General features: G+C 42.5%; 3 protein-coding genes across 3 annotated transcripts in view; 2 read left to right on the forward strand and 1 right to left on the reverse strand.

Annotated features, from left to right (window-relative positions):
• Positions 1–2,114, reverse strand: part of slc43a2b (solute carrier family 43 member 2b) — a 37,250-nt gene extending 35,136 nt beyond the window's left edge. Inside the window, 1 exon segment of the mRNA XM_041241172.1 lies at positions 2,004–2,114. The gene's annotated coding sequence lies outside the window, so the exon portion shown is untranslated.
• A 6,219-nt stretch (positions 2,115–8,333) lies between these two features.
• On the forward strand, positions 8,334–10,268 carry LOC121308641 (cardiotrophin-2-like). Its single transcript, XM_041241153.1, has 4 exons — positions 8,334–8,486; positions 9,003–9,104; positions 9,350–9,517; positions 10,086–10,268. The coding sequence occupies exons 1-4, from the start codon at positions 8,334–8,336 to the stop codon at positions 10,266–10,268; spliced, it is 606 nt and encodes a 201-aa protein (XP_041097087.1).
• A 6,129-nt stretch (positions 10,269–16,397) lies between these two features.
• On the forward strand, positions 16,398–21,008 carry LOC121308642 (cardiotrophin-2-like). Its single transcript, XM_041241155.1, has 4 exons — positions 16,398–16,547; positions 16,948–17,049; positions 19,552–19,719; positions 20,826–21,008. The coding sequence occupies exons 1-4, from the start codon at positions 16,398–16,400 to the stop codon at positions 21,006–21,008; spliced, it is 603 nt and encodes a 200-aa protein (XP_041097089.1).
• The last annotated feature ends 588 nt before the right edge of the window (positions 21,009–21,596 follow it).

A 21,596-nucleotide genomic window follows, 5' to 3' on the forward strand; every position in this document is an offset into this window, starting at 1 on the left:
TCATCTCCCTGGCACATCAGTGTGCATGACAAACACGACAAGAGCATTGTTTTTTTTTGTTTTTCCCGACTCATGTTACGCTGGGTAACGTTACCCCACAATAACACATCAGCCTAGAGCAGCAGCCCGCTTGCATGTTAATGGTTTGCAACTGTTTGCTGTCTCCTCTCAATGCGAACAGCAATTCCAATGCACTGAACGCCATTTTCAACGCGTGTATTTTGGTATTTTTTGTCAAGAACAGGACTGCTCAAATTGGTGCTAACTTCTTTGTGTGGGTCGCGGCAACGAGTAAAATGGGTCAGAAGCCTTGGATGGATTTTTGTAGGGAGCTTCAATTAATTTGCTTTTGTAATTAATTCATTAATTACAAAATTAACTGGTGCTAACTTCTTTGTGTGGGTCGCGGCAACGAGTAAAATGGGTCAGGCGCTTGGATGGATTTTGGTACGGAGCTTCAATTAATTTGCTTTTGTAATGAATTCATCAAATTCGTAATTCGTTTGATATATTTCAGCCTCTTTGCAGCAAGCCCCTCAGCTTCACATAAACAACCCTACCTGTGCTCCCACAGGCGCGCTACACCGCCTTCCCCCTCCCGCTGTGGAGAACAAACTCCGGCGCTATAGTGATGCCATCCCTAACAGTTTGAGATGAATGTATCTCCTCAGGTGAAAGGAAAGCGAGTGAGAGGAAAGCGAGTCCCTGTAAAACCGGTCTAAGCTGGACTGGCTGCTGCCTCAGACTGCTTGCGGTCTGCACAGACAAAGGTCCGCGGTTGAGTGTGTAGCTTTCAATGTAACTTTCATGCATAGACTCAAAGCACATGACACAGGCTGCAACAACGCTATAAAATGCCGCTTTCTCAAACTCAGAACAACAACGGCTCCCACATACCTCTCTCTCTCTCTCTCTCTCTCTCTCTCTCTCTCTCTCTCTCTCTCTCTCTCTCTCTCTCTCTCTATATATATATATATATATATATATATATATATATATATATATAGAGAGAGAGAGAGAGAGAGAGAGAGAGAGAGAGAGAGAGAGATGTGTGTCACTTTGAAACCTGTGTGCGCATCACAAGTAGCAGGACCCGCAATAACACACGATACAGCCGGTAGGTAAACTACAGAGAAAACATTGCGCTTGGGTTTGAACTGCTCAACCGACCGTGAATGACAATGACAAATATCTGCTCGAAGTCAGCAGTCATAACTGACATACGAAAAATATAAACATATATATACTTTTCAAGTACAATGTTTGATTCGCTGTATTTTTTTAGCTGTCCCCCCCCTGTATTTTAAAGCCTCAATTGTTGCTATGTCAACGCCATTGTTAATTATTAGTTTGTTCACCTAAACTTATTTGTCTTTATTAAAAACATCTCTTAAACGAAGCACTGGGTTATATAATGCGTTGTTCTGGTCATTAAACCCTCCAGTTCAGTATTACTAACCCATCTCCCCTTAGAGCGCATGCAAAATAAAAGCACCGTGTGTTTCCACGGAAAATAAATCCGCTTCTATCTGTTTGAACACATTTAGCCAAGTAGCGGTTATCATTATCCACACACTTACTGCAGCCGCAGAGGGGAAGAATACCAACCATGCAACCGGTAGATAAAGCTGCGCTATTCTCTCTCCATCGCATCCATTGAGAATTAAAAACACGCACGTCTATATATGAAACAATAATTATATATTTGCCTTTTTTTCCCCCCAGGTGATCTCAATTCTGTTTTTTATGTGAGTGTGCAATCTTGACGCAGAATGAACCACTCTGCAGATGCCCAGGTATATGATGCGGGGAAACAATGTTTCATACAGCCGCTGCTATTTCCAATAGAAATAATGGCTTTATGATATCATCATCCATTCTTTAAGGCGACTGTCGCCCCCAGTGTACCTCTTCTAAGAGGATGTGTCGCTATTTGCTGTGTTCTTGTGTAATTGCGCGGTTGCTGCTCTCCGGTGGTGCGACGCTTGGTTTTCTCTTCCTACCTGCGGTTGTCAGTGGCTGTCGCCCCGGTCGCTCGGTATCGGTGTGGCGATGCTCTGTGCAGCTTGCTCTCTGCAGCGTTTCCTCGGCTCCAGTCTGTTCGGGGCGCACTGGTTCAAGCTCCCTTTTTTATTCTGCTCAAGAACATTGCGCAAACACAGCTGGGACGCGATTGGCTAGGGGAGCAGCTAGAGACAGGCCCCGGCCAATCAGAAAAGCGGTTCAGGCTTTTAGGGATTTCGAACAAAAGAGAAAAACAACACAGGGTCTTCTAGTGTGAGAGGGAGAGAAACGAGAAGGGGGACAAACTCCGAAAAAGAACAAAAACATCAGTGCAGATTTACACGTGTTTACCAGTCAGAGTAATTCACGAAGACGCAGGGTTTAGATGAGTCAGGAAGACAGCAGGGTCACAAAGGAGAATTAATAACACAGGCAGGCTAGGCGGGTGTTAATGGAGCATTAAGAAGTGATAGTTTAAAGTCATAGTAATCTAATGTAAAGCTGCTCTTTTACTATCACTTAACACAAGAGTATTACAAATAAACCAAAACACATCTAAATAGCGAGGATCTAAAAAATCTCTCAGATTTTATGGAGACCGTTACGACAAAGAAACCCAGTTAATGTCCCCAAATCAATCCGTTTATTTAATGCACCGTGGAAGTTACTTAACTACCTGAAACAAACACACTCCTACAGTCATAAATTCCAGGAGTGAAGCGCATTTATGAGTTGCGCTATATTTATAACCAGTCAAAGATCGGAGTTGGATAGTTTGAGCTCTTGAATAAGCTATATTTCCATCTACCTCCTTTACATTTGATATACTGTTGTTTTACCTGGCAGGCTGATGTGTGTATATATATATATATATAACACGTGGTTTGCCAGGACAGTCAAAGCCTATGTCTCATTTTCAGTAATGGTGTGCTGCAGGGCAGCCGTTCTGAGCTGGACCTGTGCAGAGACTCTATACACGGCTCTGGGAGATCTGATACATCAGCGCCCCCTTGTGGAATGTATTCGAAAGAGCAATAACAAGTACCCTGGGTTTCAATCCACCAGTTCTATACTTGGGATGTTTATGAAGCGATACATTATTTCCGGTTCGACGTATAAACAGTTCTCTCAGAGATTTTGGGGCGTGTTGTGACAATTTCTTTAAATTTTAAATTATATTCCTGGGCTACCATTGCACTAGCGGGGCAGATTCGGTATTTCATATTTGCACAGGAAACACGACTGGTATTTTTTCCCCCTTTGGAATAATTGTGTGTAAAACATTTAAAAAAGTTTCCTCTAATCTTGTGTCAGAGAGAGAGAGAGAAAGAGGGAGCGTGCGTGTGTCATTGTAGATACCCGGGTTCACACTCAGCGGGTGAGTGAAGCAGGGAACTGCTTCAAACTGCTGCTATAATCTTCCTATTACAAAACATAATAAAAATAAAGAAATAATATTTATTTTTAAATAAAGAAATAACCATGGAAGCCTACGTCATATGAAGACATAAACCATTACTTGTGAAATTACTAATATCAAAATATTAGTTATAGAACATAGCTGGAAACTCTTCTCGATGCTTCAAAGGCATCCCTCATGCAAAACGACACAATTAATGCATAGAACAGGGCGAGTGAATAATGAAATATGTTTTAGTGTTAACCCTCCTGCAAATGAGTCCATGCTTTTTTTTTTTTTTTAAAGATAGATGCGCAGAAACTAAACTAGAATTGAGTATAAGAGTCCTCGCAGGTCTGTTCTGGAGTGCGTGTTGTGGCAGGCTTGCAATCTCTCAAGACTCTGTCATGTTGCAATTGTAACAGCAGGTGTCGCTGTTCACTGCTCGTTCATACTCAAATCCGGGTGTCAATCACACTCACACCATGTCGCTAGTCCAGCAGGTAGTGAATAGACTGTCCACCAGATGGCGTGCTAGGGAACCAATCTGAGCTATGCAAATAAACACAGTACAGCCTGTAACAAATCTGTTGGATCCAAGCCTTTTGTTCGTTATATCGAGGGGTTCGTTCCAGTGAAAGGACAATCAAAATGAACGATACACTGCTGGAGTAAGTGAATGAGATAAGTTGAATTGCATGTACCTGTTCGTTTTGTGTATGCAGTATTGTGCCTTCGCATTTATTCCCCATGTAGGTTAACAGTAACTGCAGCTATGCGTATGAATGCCATTTGAAGTAATCTTGCTACCAGATGTTTGTAGTGACACTGATAGAGGGCAATGCAAAGGCGAAAGAACACAAAAGCAGGGACGCTGCACAGAGGAGCCACACAAGATCCAGAGAGCTGACACACTCTTCATTGTGCATTGGTAGCTCGGGTCATCCGTCCGGCTGTCTCAGTAACAGTGGCGCTGCATTCTGCACAAACACGCCCATAGCCTGACCGTCACTGAAGCCAGGCTGCCACCTCATTCTGTCCTTTTCTCATTTTGAAACGGCCAGGCAAGGAGGAACATTGTGGCGGAGGGGGGATTCAAAGGGAGCCTGGGAAAGCTCTGGTGCCAGTCCTCTAGTTCCATTGAAAAGAGATCCTCACTGACAGAGAAACAGAGAGACAGAGCGAGAGGCTGCTGTGTGGCAGGCGAGAAGAAGTAAAAGTGATTGGATTGAGTCAGTGAGGGACAGGGACTGGTAAAACCACATCTATCTCGACAAAGGACCAGCCAGCCCCTCCAAAGGATTGATTCAAGATCCTACCTTACAGGTCCGTCGAGAAAACCCTAACCCTAAACCTAACCCTAACCCTAACCCTAACCCTAACCCTAAACCTAACCCTAACCCTAACCCTAACCCTAACCCTAACCCTAAAAAGGGTCTTGGCACTAAGCTTGCAAGAATCTAATTTGCTGATCATTGTTTTAAATGACTTTATAGACATGTTACTATATGTTAGTTACCCTTATTATGAAAACATGAACAGCACACCTGTCACTGTGTTAGTAAACTTGTTGTTAACATGTAATAAACAAAATCAAACTTAAAAGTTTGTCTTACTGTTGTCTTTATTCTTCAAACTAGATTTTCCCTTTGACTTTTCTGAAGCCTGTTAGACCTGCCACACTGTAAGCCCACATCCTGTGTTAGGAAAAATAGGGTCCCCCTGAATCAACGTGGCTTTCTGCAGGCTAGAGGTAACACAGGAAGTGAAAACAAAAAACAAAAGATAATAGTTTTTCAAAAACCTTGTTTTTTAATTATTACCCCCTTAAGTTCCATTAACGTCATTAGACATGAATTAACTTGAAGTGTTGTGGGCTAGCTGACGAAACACAGAGGATGGAAGGTGCTTACTTGAAGACCCCAGAGAAGTACCCTACTTAGCTCAATCCAAAAGGGGAGACGGCACTGTGGTTGATCCATGGAGCCAGCATCGCAGCCGTTGTGTGTGGCTGATTCACTGGGGAGGCAAAATAAGCTGATCCCTGGAGCCAGCATTACACTTCAGCGATCAACACCAGACAGAAGGATATCTACAACATCAGATGGAAGGAAACGCAAATGGATGGAGACGTGAACGGATCACATTAGTTTACTGTAAAGCTGCGTCTTAGTTGGCGCTTATCTTGGCGAGAGCAGAGTTCAAATCAGCATGAAGCTTTAACATCTACTCTCACGTAATGGAAATCCTAGCGGGTGAGTAAAAGGGTATGAATGGCTACAAAGCAACGTGAGGAAGCACAGTGGTATTCCAATCTGATCGTGGCCATTATGCTGCTATTAAGTGTTTTCAGTTGGTACTGTGCCTCGCTACTTTATTAGGTGAGCATATTCAACTTGAAAAAGTTGCCTTAAATTAAAAAAAAAAGTGGTTTGATGTATTTTTTGAATGAAGGGAATAACCTAAAACTCCTCCCAGGTCTTCCCTACAGCACCAGCTGAAAGTGGAAGATGGGTATGTGAGGCTTTTGGTTTTTTTTTTGTGCTTATTTGTGTTTTTTCTTTTAGTAGCTGTGCAGTTTTCTCTAACGACGTGGAAATACTTGCTCAGGTTTCTGTGGCCGGTGAGGAGAACTGAAAGGAGAGCCCGGGGTCCAGCAATGACTCTATCATACTCTCTCAGGGAGCCTCACAACAACACTCCCTGCTTTCAGCAAATTCACAGAAAGAGGATGTACCGCATCAAAATGACATCAGAAAGCTTGAACTCAAAACTCCCAAGTCTACGAGTGATTAAGGATGAAGAAGAAAAAAAAAAACACTCGATTTAACTCACTTAATCACTTCTGCACCTTTCATTTAAATGCGTTAAAAAATAAAGACTAATTACTTATGTAGTTACAATGTAATTACACATTAGTTACAATGTAGGTAATGTGTAATTATACATGAAGATGTGTAATAATTTAGCGATTATTGTAACTAATGTGTAACTACTCTGTAACTACATAAATAATTACTCAGTACTTACACTCAAAATTGCCTGCTTAATATAAAGTGTTATAGAGATGCTCCCCAAAGCAATGTTAAACCCTTGCACTCTGTATGTTACGATTAAAGGCATCTACAGCTTCTATAGGCGCTCCACGCGGATGTGCCCTATAGCCTGGGGATCACAGGTTCGAGTCCAGGCTATGCCACAGCCGCACGTGACCGTGAGCTCCCAGGGGGTGGTGCACAATTGGCCGAGCGCTGCCCAGGTAGGGAGGGCTTAGGTGGGCAGGGGAATCCACAGCTCCAGGGTGTTGTCCTCCAGCACTATAGGTCTGGTGGCCTCGCAGTGTGTAAAATGATGGACTGGCAGGAGCACGTTTCGGAGGACGCGTGCTCCAGCCTCCGCTCCCCGAGTCAGCAGGCGGGGCGTTGCGAGCGGTGAGCCGAGGATACAGATAATAATTGGGCACAATAAAATGGGGAGAAATTTTGATGCATCAAATAAAGTTTCCTGTGCACACAACTGGACTGCTGCTATTTCAGTAGAAGCCATATTTAACCCATTAACTTTGACAGAAAAAACATTCTTTAAATATCATCTGTAAATGCTCTGTGAATAGGACTGTTTGAAGGAATGTTTTAATCCTTCTTTTTTAAAAGCTTTGCATTCCATCCTCCTTTCAGTTGTTTTAGAAGCTGTCTAACGCAACAGAGGGTTATTCTGTATCAGTCCTAGGTTTGTTCTAAAAAGGGATTTGACCTGTGAGATTTGAAAACAAACCCGGCTGAGGAGGGGTTTGCCTGCAGACTACCTTGTTCGGAGGGTGGTCTCCAAGTTGCTGCCGAGAAAGCCCCGCGTGATGCTGTTGAGTCGTGTTGTGTGGGCATCTTGCCTTCATTTTTACATTTACTCAATATGTGGGAGAATTCAAAACACATTGATAGAGTGAAAACCACTATATTTATGCCACCGATTGTTGGAAATTCTTTGTTCCCCTTTTGTAAATTTCACAATTGGTCTTTACACAAATAAATAGCAGGCAAAGAACATAACAAAACCATACAACTGAACCGAGTGTGACACTGCAAGAACTCCACAAAACTCCACAGGTACATACAGCTACATTGCAGCACTGGTATTAAAACATGTTGCTAGATCTATTCTTATCATGTGTTTATATTATTATTATTATTATTATTATTATTATTATTATTATTATTATTATTGAACATTAATCCTATGCAAGAGATTGCAAATACCTCTTAATAATCATAAACGCTAAAAAGGTATTCTTATCTATTTTTTTGGTTATATTTAAAGTAAACACTGAGGCTGTGTTTAAAAAGGCGCGCTTTTGTTCCCGCGCACACTTTGCTCTGACGGCTATTGCGAATATTGATCTCAGCTTAAACATCATGCAGTAAACGTCTTAAAAGCGGAAATATTTCTCTAAAATGTTTTTTAAAGTTTAACTTCATTACCTTGCTGGCGACAAACTGGGTCCCACCTTTAAATATGTTTTTATTTAAATAATTATTTCATGCATGACTTCCCATGAACCATGGGAAACAAACACTTCCGATGGGTTTGAGACTTATTTGTATTACTATTTACACCATAAGAAAAACAACTTTCTTGTATTTTTACATGCCAAAAACAATTTTTAAAAAGTGCTGAAAGAGTTACCGTGTGTTGACCCCACAGGACGTTACCTTTGAATCGTTAACTCTGAAGCAAATGAAAGTCTTCACTGGAGATCATTGTGGACGCGAGGGTTAACCATCAAATTGCAGTGCTTTTAAAAACGAGAATAACGTTTTATTTTGTGTTGGTTTTTTTAAGGGTTAATGGACTGCAAAGTTGAGCCGCCCTGTCTGTCTCGCCGGTCTAATGAAATCGTCCTTGTTGTTGCAGTTTTCCCTCAGCTTGCCCGATGATGACTCCCCTGGCTTTGTTCTTGTGCGCCAGCGCCTCTCTGCTGGTCCCGGTGGCCTCCCAGGATATATTCAGCAACAGGGAATCCTTCTCTCAGTGCCTGGCGCTCGCCCGCAAGATTCACAGCGACGTCTACGCGCTGCTGAGCAAATATGTAAGGGTCGAAAACTCTCCCCCCCACCCAAATATATTTGAATGTGTTTATTCTAAATAAATAAATGCATCGATGCATGCATAATTAAATGCATACATACATACATTCAAATATCGACATGAACATTATTCCAGTAATCAAGCGGATGTCATGAAGCAGCCAGTATTTTAAAGTCTGTAAACTGGACAGTTCGCTACGGCTATTACTCCGGGAGAGTGCTACTGGAAGTCACGTGGATTTACTGATTGTGATACAGTTGCTGTTGAAAGAAACACTTGATTTCAATCAAGCAATTAAGGCTTGCTAGCATGGGAGTAGCGAGTGATGGTTGCTGTGTGTGTGTGTGTGTGTGTGTGTGTGTGTGTGCTTGCGTGTGCGTGCCTGCGTGCGTGTTGTACTGTGGTGAGGAATAAACAGGTGTGCAGAGAGTCCAGGTCATCTGAAATTTGTGGGTTTTTTTAATTGTTCCCAGTAAATCAGCTGACTCTTTTTCTCCCACTGCGTTTCCTCTCACAGAAGGAAGAGCACATTGGAAGCAAGTCCTTCGAAGACTACAGCCTGGTGATGACCAGCCTGCCGACCATCAACCTGCACTACAGCACCTGGCTCAGCATGGAGGTAACCCTGCACTACACTTAACACACCTCAGTGCATGTTAAAGACGAACCAGCAACAGATACAAAGCCCTATCCTGAAGCCAAAACCATTGACTAACTTTATTAAACTGGCAAGAAGCTGCTCCTCCATGAAGGCTTTTCTTGTTCCACGCCACTTAAAGAGTTGTGGAGAAACTCGCCTCTTAGATCTTGTTATAAACATGCTAGAAACCAGTCTGACCCCTCTCCCCGCTATTCTGATCCCAGGACAGCGAGAGGCTCCTGATCAATCTCAAGGATCTCCACGTCTTCTGGATCCACGTGGACGCCAAGCGCATCTACGAGCTGGAAAGCATGCCCCAGAGCTCGCTCGCCCAGAACATGGAGGACGTTCTGCTGGACATGCGGGATCTGCTGTTCCAGATGAAGCACCAGGTAGGGTCCAGATGCCCACACCCTAGATCTGTGGATTTCATGCCACTGTATGAATATTGCAGGCATTGTTATTAAAAAGTGAGTCAGTAAATCACTGCAGGATTTATACAGACTTCTAGGGTATTTACATTGGTGGTTGTTTAGCACTATGATATGCTTTTGCGCTGTGTGTTTTCAAATATGTGAGTTTTATTGGAATCCACTCGATTGCAAACAGAATACCCAATCTGCAGGCATTTAGAACCCTTGTAATCACAACTGAGAAAAATAGAGATGCACCATTAATGTAAAAATTATTTAAAAAGAACAAAGTTCCAAGCTTAAAAACACCCAGTCATGGAAATAATAATTGTGTTGTAAAATCGGTGCAGTATTAGCTGCATGGTCTGGATGTTACTGTTTAGTGGAAACCTTGTAATCAGGCTGTGGATTTCTCTTTCGTTTTCATTTTTGCTGAATTGACGTTTTTTTTTATTATTGAAGTTGCATAAGCAAACCATTGACTCACCGAAAAGGTTATTTCCTGGGTGATTCATGCCGGTTGTGGTTTGTCTTTGTCGCCCCCTAGCTGGAATTTCTGGAAACCCCGGCTCCTGAAACCCTGAGCCAGTCTGTACCTGACGCCCTGCTGAACCCCCAGAACGAGTGGCTGAGCAAGCTGCAGGGCTATATCATCCTGAGAGATCTGGAGAGGTACCTGGGCAAGGTGGTGCGAGACTTCACCCTGCTCAGGACCAAATACCAAAAGTGAGGCCCCCCTGAGCCACTGCGCCAACCCTCAGACCAGTTTCACCACAGTGAAAACACAGCAAGTACACGGTAAAGCATAGGGAAGCATTGCAAAGCACAGAGCAGGCTGGCAAAAGCATATTAATAAGCCAGAGTTAATAATGGGAATCGCAGAGCATAACCAAGCAGGGCAAAACTGAAACATGATGTGCATTCAAATGCTGTGGAAAACTTTTATAAGGGGAGGGTTCAGTTAATATTTATTATACATTGTAAACGCTTCTATTTATTTTATTTATTATTATTATTATTATGATGTATTTATTTATTTATTATGATAATCGCAGAATCACAAACAGTAATACAAAATGTAAAACAATATATATTTTGAGTTTCACAGGGTCTTGTGCTGCTGCTGTGTATAGGAGGGCTGGCAGTAACAGCATTGGTAGCTCTTTTAAAGACAGTGAGCAGTTCATACAGCACACAGCTCAGAGGCAGTAACTTCACTTCATAATATCTAAGAGCTTAGCAGCTTTTTCGTAATTGCATTTGGGTACATTACTGTGAATTAAACACAAAACATACTTTATATTAATCACCTAAAAACATCATATGAATTGAACGATAATTAAATGAATCAGTTATTAACATTAACTATTATGATTTATTAAAAAATTTCATAACCGAGAAAAAAATACATATATATATATTTTTGTACTACATTTATATCTCTTGAAACTATTTTCTAAAGTGGGTTCAGCTAAAATGAAAATATTTATATATATTTATTTAAATTATGACCACAATTGTACTGTAAAATGTAGTCATTTTTATTTTATATTTTTGTTTAATCTTTGCCAATAAAAAGCAGCAGAAAATAATGTGTGTGTGGACGTGATTATTGTGAATCTGCAGAGGTGACACGGTGTGAAGATGTTTCTGTAAATCCTCCCTCTAGTGCCCCTTGTTTTCTAGGTGTCAGTTAAGACCGAAGCACGTGTTACAGCAGGCATGAGTGTGCTTAAAAAAATATGGTCACCAAACTAAAGGAAACATCTAATAACTCTCAGTTTGCATGTGATACTTCCCATCAGCACTGTACGCGTTTCCCATAAAACCTGTCATACCAAAAAACAACATTTAAAAAAAAAAGACAATCCCCTTTTTTATTTTCTGTTTTGCTTCCTGAACTATGAAGCCCAAATCTCTGGGCGAAAGTAAACCAACTGGCCTACCAACAAGGTCCAGGGTAGCAAAGAATTGCATTTCAACTGAGGGACACTGCAGGATTAAATTAAAAAAAACTCAGATTGTCATTAATGCTTAATGGTTTTTAAAGATCAATTGTTGTACAAAAGGTTTCATGAAGTCTGTCTGATTCGCAAAACTTTAAGGAGCGTTTTAAGGAATGCTTGTTATAAGGACTATTAACTCTTAAACAGTGCTTTGAAAATAAGAATACAGTTCGACCCCCCTCTAAAACTAAAGGAATTTGCTGCCAACCTACTCTGATTAATCCTAGGTGACTTTGAAAAAGCAGTAAGGGCACCTTTTTGTGTCACTAAACCTCATTAAAGTTGGCTGTGCAGTAAAAACGGTCTGTGATTTTCAAAGCTCTGACCACAGTCAGTAATTTCCTCCCAAGTTATTTTAGTGTATTTTTTCACAGGAGAAACTAGAACCAAACAAGCAAGTAATAATAATTCTCTCAAATTGTTTGTTTCTCGTTTCGGAAGATTTCTCCATTTAACTTTGTTGTTTTTTTTTTTTACTGCAATTACAAAAGCTTTGAAAATACAGTATTTTGCTGAACAAATCAGACCACCAAGTGCTTGCAATTCCACCTGGCTTTGCAATGCAACCTGTCAGCCACACCCCCCTCTCCCCCTGATAATCCATCCAGGGACCTGAAACACACATGCTGAAGATAACGCTCTGCAATCTATCTCAATGCAACTGTGATTGCAGAAACATGGAGAAAGTAAGCCTCTCTCATCTCTTAAGAGGTGGCCACTGATTCTTGCTCTATGTGAACACAATGCAGTAAGCAGAGCAAGGGAGTCCTTCAGCCAGAGTCAGAGCCTATCCAGAAAAGGGAAGCCGGAACTTGATTAGAAAGCTTCTCTTTTTTTTTTTGGCACTGCTTTCTCTGGTGTCAGCAGTGAATCACAGCGGTGCTTTCACTGTAATTACATCAGTAGCGAGAAGGTACAGTGCAAATGCCTGGTCATTTTGATGAGTGGTGCAGACAGTGAACGCATGTTTTAACAGAGAACACCTCTTTTTTTCACTGGAGCAGGAAAATGTCAAGTCTCAAAACACATACTCTCCATATACATAAAATCTGAGCTCCAGTGGCAGTCTAATGATAGATACACACGTGCATGGTGTATATAGTGTGATTAGGAAGTATGTTTCCCACATCAGTGATATGGTGCGTTCTGACTGTTCTGTGTTTGTGCTGTCATTTTTGCAATGGTTCAGCTTGGTAGTAAAGGTTAATGCACAACTTAAAAGTGTGTTATTATTTTGTTTGAACCTTTGTTTTGCTTGTTCCTGTGTTCTGTGTTTTTTTTTTATTTAATAAAGTGCACTGTGGCGCTTTCAAGCTGCAACGTTCTTTCTCTGGGTCTGTTTCCTTCCGCTAGCCAGCCTGGTCTGTGATGCTACCCTGTCACAGCACTGTAGCACTGCTCTCCAGTCTCTTAATAAATAATCTGTAACCCATCAGTTTTCTGATTGAACTAAATTTCATCAAGAGACTAATTGCATGTTAGTTAAATGTTTCTGACACTCAAAATAAAGCACTACAGTATTTTTATTGTGTTTAATAACGCTAATAAAACAGTCAATGAATCACTAAAGGGGAAACATTAGCTGGGTTATTGCAGGTCCTGAAAATGAAGCTCTAATGACTGGAGAGATCCGATCCAGCAAGAAAATCCTCCCGACTCAGGGATACTTTCACTAAAGGTTAGAACTGGAGAAGCCCTTCCAAGAGTCGCTGTTGACGGCTCTCTGACCAGAAAAGGGAAGCTGAAATTTGAGTGATTATTGTCAAGAAGAAGAATCCCAGAAATTAAAAGCTGCTGTTTGGACACTTTGTCTCTGCTCTGCAGTAACCGCGCTTGAATCATCTTCTCGTTTTCAGAAACCACGTGAAATCCACAAGTGTTTCCCAGCGTGTTAACAATCTTAATACTGCAGTGAGTTACCCTACAGCATGCAGAGAGGCCTCCTGCAATGACTGGGCCCAATTCATCAAATTACTGTGTGTTTGCATTGTAGATACTTAGTATATACATGTGAACTTACACATCATTGCAATGCTAATATGCATAGTTACAATGTACTTCATGTGGAAATCTTTTTACACCATATAACCTTAACCCGAACACTTTCCAGATACAAGTGTGTAATTCCATATATCATGCAAAAAATATGTACACGTGAAGTACATTGTAATTATGGATAATAACACTGTAACAATGGATAATAACATTGTAACGATGGATAATAACATTGTAACGATGGATAATAACATTGTCATTGTGTGTAAGTACACATCTGTTTACTAAGTAAGTACTATGCAAGTGCATAGTAATTAGAGACACTTAGTGGAAAGTGTTTCCACCAGCAGAACAGGTCCATTCATTGAGAAGGAGCTGCTGGGGTACATTCCTTTAGAGGTGCCTGCAAGATCTAAAAAGCTTGTTCCTGGAACAACTGCACCCAAGCTGGAAAGAGAAAGATCATTCCCTTCGAGGTGCAGAACATATACCATGGACTGAAACGTGCGCCAATAGGAAGGTCCTGGGACTAGGCAGAGTAAAGATATGGTGGGAGTTTATGGCAGGGGATGAGTGGGGGTTGAAAAAGTAGCACTGCTAACCCATTGCACGAGCTACAAATGCAGTAGTTCAGAAAGAAATGAACAGTCCCCAGACTGACGCAGCTGCAAGCAAAGAGACCTCACAGAAACGCCTGGGAGAGCAAATCCCAGTGAGAATAATAACGACAGTATGTGGAGGACGTTGTTCTGTTTAACTTAACGTGTGCAAAGTGATAGGGACATCAGAAACTCAGAGAACGCCACCTTACAACGTGCTGACTTTACACGAAACTGCTACAGGTTCAGTGAGAGGCTGCACAGCAGCAGAAGAGCAGTGAGCTTTTTAAAAGTGCTCTGTTAGTAGAAGAGCCTTCAGCTGTGTGGGGTTCCACATTTATCCCTTTTCCACTAGAATAAAACGAAGCAGCAAATTAACAGAAAGTCAAGCCTCTTCAAGTGTGTCCTCATTTCCTGTCAGGATTTCTCAGTGTGTTTTTTAGGCTGCAGTCTGCCATGGGCTGTTTACAACTTTTTTTCTTTACAACTCATTATGAGTCAAGCCTCTGATTCGCTGATTGAGAGAACGCTGACCCGGGCAGTTTCCAGGTCTTTCTGGTGGTTCCCTCTAGGGATTCCCTCTTTCAGTGATGTCACTGACGTCCTCTGCAATCTGCATCACTTGCCTGGGTACTGTGCGTGCAGAGTTGACTGCAGCAAAGGAACACGAACTACTTTGGCACAAACCTGACCCCTGCTGTCAAAAGAAGGTACTTCACTTGTTAGCAACATCTCAGACATGCCTGGAACTTCTGTACAGTAAGAAAGGAGCGTCCGGAGAATAGGTATAATTAAGCAGCATTTGCAATCATTATTTCAAGGGCAACCTGGGTTTTTTTTTTAGAAGAGATGTAGATGTGTTCAGTTTGTGGGTGGAAACCCCTGAAAGTTGTAGTCGATGTTGCTGTGGTCTTCATCAGCATTGTTAGCCATCTTAAAGAAGTAGTTTGCAATAGAAGTTCCTAATGATCCTAAGAGAGTTTTGCGGGAGATGGGCGTCATGTCACTTAGCTTGCCTCTCTGCTGGTTATTTTAAGGACATTTTAAAGGAATGTTTCACTGTATAAAGACTGTTTGTTTTTTAATCATTCTCTTAGATTAAACAGCCCCTTGAAAACTCAAAATAAACCATAAAACTCTCTCTGAAAGATCAGAAAACTGGTTGCAATGAAATGTAAACTTGATTTCAATCAACAAACTGGACTTAAGAAAGACAGTCCTGAAAACATTCATGAAAACAGTCCTTAAAGTTTAGTGAATAGAGTCCGTTAACAAATATACAGTGAAATGCATTTTTCCAACTAGTGTTAAAAGAGTGAACTGGTCACCATAGTGGCAGATCTTTAGATTGATCTTTTATAAATATAGAAATGTTCAGATTTATGAAGAGAGATCTTCAGATTTATTTTTGTCTAAGTTTTCCGGCTTTTGGTTTTTCTAGAGTCGTTCCTGGTGAAACTCAACCATATCAACCACAAGCTCCCAAAATTAAAAAAAAAATAAAAAATACGTGTAACGGAGGTTTTTACAATCATTTCAAACAGGAAGCGAAAGTTTGCTGTGAAGATTACGCAGCCTGACGGGAGTGATACATTAAAAAACTCCAAAGAGGAAAGCAGCATTAAACAGAAACTCGTGCAAGCCCTATATAACCGTATCCATCCCGCTGGGGGTATAAACCAACAAGCAGCACCCCAGTGTGGAAAACAACATCGCCCCAAACATCACTGCTGTAAAACATCAGAAGGTAAGGACACATCTGAAATATAGGCATCGCCTCTATACCGCAAGCTGCCTTTTTTTGCTTGATATCAAATAGTTTTTACTCCAGGGTGCAATACTGCCCCAGTTTGTTTTGTGGGAAAAAAATACCAGTTCATCGTCTCCTAAATTAACTCCTATTGTTTTGTTTGTTTTTTTTAAATGAGAAAATATAAAACAAACCAGTTTGTGGTTAAAATATCTTAAAACGTATATTTTCTCCTTGTCTGGTTCTGGTTTTATAAACTTGTAAAACAGGTGTTCTATTTATTTATTTATTTATTTATTGACTTCTCTCCTTTCAAAAAATAGGAGTTAAAGTTTTTTTTAATTTTTAAGACAGCAGTAAATGCTTTGAAAATGTGTTGGAAGCTGTTCTAGACGGTTTCAGTTGGTTTGGTGAAACTCAAACTGTATATAGCATTCTCACTAATGAAATGCACGCAGTTAGTTTAGTCAATTCGACATGTGAGTAACCAAAGCGACGTCCTGTCCAGGATGGTGTGCTGCTCGTGGATCTTCCTCTCCCTCTGCCTGCTCCTCTTCATCACTCCAGACGAAGGCTTCCTTCAGGACGTCACGTTCAGCCAAAGCCAGCGTCTCTCTATGAAGATATTGAAGGATGTGCGCAGCCTGCGAGTCCTATACGTAAGCGCTTTTACTAACACTCTGTATTAAAAGTGGATCATATCTACAGAGCTTTCAACTATATAAGTATATTTCAAAACTACAAATAACCCGTTTAGCGGCATGCAGAAATCCTTACAAATGTTTCACTTTATATATATATATATATATATATATATATATATATATATATATATATATATATATATATATATATATTCCCAAGTGATATATGTATCTTATATGTAAAATGCAGGTGTATTGCAAAGCTATATGTTTTAAAAATATACACCGCATATGACACTGTAAATATATGTTCTTTCCCTATGCACGGATTCCCAAAGGGGCCTTGTTCGTGAAGGGCAGATTTCTGAGGTTGCCTGTGTAAATCGCAGCTCTAATATGATATTTCATTCTGCAGAATGAAGAGCAGTTCGGAGGCCAGCTGATTCAGGACTCCGGCATTGTGCTGGCAAGCCTGCCTTCCGCCAGCATGGTCTACACACACTGGCTAAACATGCAGGTATGGGCGTGTCTAATCACTGTGCACCTGCATAGCAGCGACTGAGTGAATAGAGGGAGGGGCGTTCCTCTCACACTTTACACTAGGGGTCTCTAATCACTGTGCACCCGCATAGCAGCGACTGAGTGAATAGAGGGAGGGGCGTTCCTCTCACACTTTACACTAGGGGTCTCTAATCACTGTGCACCCGCATAGCAGCGACTGAGTGAATAGAGGGAGGGGCGTTCCTCTCACACTTTACACTAGGGGTCTCTAATCACTGTGCACCCGCATAGCAGCGACTGAGTGAATAGAGGGAGGGGCGTTCCTCTCACACTTTACACTAGGGGTCTCTAATCACTGTGCACCCGCATAGCAGCGACTGAGTGAATAGAGGGAGGGGCGTTCCTCTCACACTTTACACTAGGGGTCTCTAATCACTGTGCACCCGCATAGCAGCGACTGAGTGAATAGAGGGAGGGGCGTTCCTCTCACACTTTACACTAGGGGTCTCTAATCACTGTGCACCCGCATAGCAGCGACTGAGTGAATAGAGGGAGGGGCGTTCCTCTCACACTTTACACTAGGGGTCTCTAATCACTGTGCACCCGCATAGCAGCGACTGAGTGAATAGAGGGAGGGGCGTTCCTCTCACACTTTACACTAGGGGTCTCTAATCACTGTGCACCCGCATAGCAGCGACTGAGTGAATAGAGGGAGGGGCGTTCCTCTCACACTTTACACTAGGGGTCTCTAATCACTGTGCACCCGCATAGCAGCGACTGAGTGAATAGAGGGAGGGGCGTTCCTCTCACACTTTACACTAGGGGTCTCTAATCACTGTGCACCCGCATAGCAGCGACTGAGTGAATAGAGGGAGGGGCGTTCCTCTCACACTTTACACTAGGGGTCTCTAATCACTGTGCACCCGCATAGCAGCGACTGAGTGAATAGAGGGAGGGGCGTTCCTCTCACACTTTACACTAGGGGTCTCTAATCACTGTGCACCCGCATAGCAGCGACTGAGTGAATAGAGGGAGGGGCGTTCCTCTCACACTTTACACTAGGGGTCTCTAATCACTGTGCACCCGCATAGCAGCGACTGAGTGAATAGAGGGAGGGGCGTTCCTCTCACACTTTACACTAGGGGTCTCTAATCACTGTGCACCCGCATAGCAGCGACTGAGTGAATAGAGGGAGGGGCGTTCCTCTCACACTTTACACTAGGGGTCTCTAATCACTGTGCACCCGCATAGCAGCGACTGAGTGAATAGAGGGAGGGGCGTTCCTCTCACACTTTACACTAGGGGTCTCTAATCACTGTGCACCCGCATAGCAGCGACTGAGTGAATAGAGGGAGGGGCGTTCCTCTCACACTTTACACTAGGGGTCTCTAATCACTGTGCACCCGCATAGCAGCGACTGAGTGAATAGAGGGAGGGGCGTTCCTCTCACACTTTACACTAGGGGTCTCTAATCACTGTGCACCCGCATAGCAGCGACTGAGTGAATAGAGGGAGGGGCGTTCCTCTCACACTTTACACTAGGGGTCTCTAATCACTGTGCACCCGCATAGCAGCGACTGAGTGAATAGAGGGAGGGGCGTTCCTCTCACACTTTACACTAGGGGTCTCTAATCACTGTGCACCCGCATAGCAGCGACTGAGTGAATAGAGGGAGGGGCGTTCCTCTCACACTTTACACTAGGGGTCTCTAATCACTGTGCACCCGCATAGCAGCGACTGAGTGAATAGAGGGAGGGGCGTTCCTCTCACACTTTACACTAGGGGTCTCTAATCACTGTGCACCCGCATAGCAGCGACTGAGTGAATAGAGGGAGGGGCGTTCCTCTCACACTTTACACTAGGGGTCTCTAATCACTGTGCACCCGCATAGCAGCGACTGAGTGAATAGAGGGAGGGGCGTTCCTCTCACACTTTACACTAGGGGTCTCTAATCACTGTGCACCCGCATAGCAGCGACTGAGTGAATAGAGGGAGGGGCGTTCCTCTCACACTTTACACTAGGGGTCTCTAATCACTGTGCACCCGCATAGCAGCGACTGAGTGAATAGAGGGAGGGGCGTTCCTCTCACACTTTACACTAGGGGTCTCTAATCACTGTGCACCCGCATAGCAGCGACTGAGTGAATAGAGGGAGGGGCGTTCCTCTCACACTTTACACTAGGGGTCTCTAATCACTGTGCACCCGCATAGCAGCGGCTGAGTGAATACATGCGGACTTACACATAACTGCAATGTTATTATGCATTGTTACACTGTACTTCATGTGTAAATATCTTCACGCGATATAGCCCTAACCCTAATCATTTTCTGATTTAATTGTACACTTGCGTATCGTGCATACAAATTACACATTCGGTACGGTGTAACGATGCATGACAGCATTGCAGTTATCTATAAGTCGGCATGCATTTAATAAGACACACAGCAATCCGAGTCACTTGCTGTACCCTGTCATGATCTGAAATAATAAGCCTGAATCCTTTGTAAATGTGTACAGGATGAAGAGAGGCTGGCGAACAGCTCCCGGGACCTGCACGTTTACTGGGTGCACGTCCACGCAAACAGGATGCACTTACTGGGAGAGTCGGAGCAGTCCCAGCTCTCCCAGTCCATGCTGGCCCTTCAGATGGACCTCAGTGACCTCACCCTCCAGGTGAACTCTCAGGTAGGTCCGCCCCCTCAGTGTTCTGTATAACCACAAGGCGTGCCTCCCCAGAGAGAGAGCGGAATTGAAAACACAGCGTTATTGCACTGCGGTACCATCGAGACTGGGTTTAATTAACTGCTCCAGTCAAACATTCGCTTTCAGCACCTCAAAAGTCCCCTTTTCAGGTGTTTCTGAGATTTTTTATCTTTGAGGTCTTGAAAGCTAGCGTTTTAACAACACTTCAGATCAGTAATTACACATATTGTCGTGCAGTTACAATGCAAAATAATAATAATAATAATAATAATTATTATTATTATTATTATTATTATTATTATTATTATTATTATTATTATTATCGCATATCAGGTAAACAGGACTCAGTCACTCTGAGTGATTCACACATTGAATCTCAAGGGCTCGTTATACTGTTCTATCCATCCATAGCCTGCTAAATCCAGTTTAATTATATAAAAGGAATCCAAAGAAAATGTTTCTTTTTTAATCATTTAGACGAGCAGAGCTGATAGAACTATACCGACATTGCTTTCTGAAAACGGTACAGATGGCGACTGAGATATGTTCACTACGATAGCAGCGTGATAACAGGTGGTTTCATAAAAGGGGCTTATAACCAGGAGGTCCCCGGTTCAAATCCCGGCTCAGCCACTGTGTGGGATCCTAAGCAAGTCATTGAACCTCCTTGTGCTCCGTCTTTCGGGTGAGACGTTGTTGTAAGTGACTCTGCAGCTGATGCATATATATATTTATTATTATTTGTGCCATAAACCAAATTTGCCTGTTGAGAACCGTAATTGCTCGGCTGCATGTCTGTATCTGAACAGTGGAAGCGAGCTGGCGTGTGGAAGAAAGCTTGTAACCCGCAGCACGTCTTGCTGGACTGCTCTGCAATGTTTTCTGCTGGTTGATAGTTTGGTGGAAGACACTGCTATAGCTTTAAACATTGAGGGGTTCCCCCAGACACCCCTTAGAAAAGTTCCCCGTGGTATTTTTTCTCGGTATTTTTGCATTTTTACGCGCTTTTCCCATTTCTATACTATGCATTTAACCTGGCTTGCCGGGGTGGCTGTGTGCTCACTGCTGCTGTGTGTTCCGCTCCCCAGCTCTGGGCCATGAACGTGACGCTCCCGCCCCCACCAGCTGAGGTGCTGCCCCCCGAGCTGCTAAGCCCCCCGAGCGAGTGGCTGAGCAAGCTGCAGGGCTCCATCATCCTGAGAGATCTGGAGAGGTACCTGGGCAAGGTGGTGCGCGACTTCACCCTGCTCAAATCCAGGAACCAGCAGTGACGCATTACGGGTGCAACTTGCAAACTGTGAACCGGAGCAAAATCTTACTTTACAGCCACAGCAGTAACTCCTCAGCGTGACCTTTTTTAAAAACAGTAACGTATTTATTTTTTCTACGATGAGATTTCTATTTTGTATTGGTCATTTTATTTATTGATTGCTTTCTTTATACTTACCCTATTTTTGTAATTTATTGTTCTGGCTTCCAGAACACACAAAACAATAAAGTTTCTGCATTGTTAAAAAAAGTTTGCATGCTCAATTTTCTGCTTTTCTTTAAATGCATTAATATGAAATAGAAACGGATTAAATTCAGCGTGAACGAACATTTTCTGGGTGAATGATTATGTATCGTGATGCCTATCGTATCGCGACTTGCATATCGTGATTATTAATGCTACATTTATTATTGGCCAGATCGTTCTGAAATCTCTTGGTAATGCCCAATTTCTTAATTAATAACATATTGAAATAAATCTAATCTAGAAGTAAATGTATAGTCAACGCGTGACAGCCTGCAATCAAGCAAAGAAATTACAATTGCACTGGCTGAGAACCGTCACCAGAGGGCAGTCGCACACCAAAGAC

This window comes from Polyodon spathula, unplaced genomic scaffold, assembly GCF_017654505.1.
Source record: "Polyodon spathula isolate WHYD16114869_AA unplaced genomic scaffold, ASM1765450v1 scaffolds_764, whole genome shotgun sequence".
NCBI classification, from domain to species: domain Eukaryota; kingdom Metazoa; phylum Chordata; class Actinopteri; order Acipenseriformes; family Polyodontidae; genus Polyodon; species Polyodon spathula.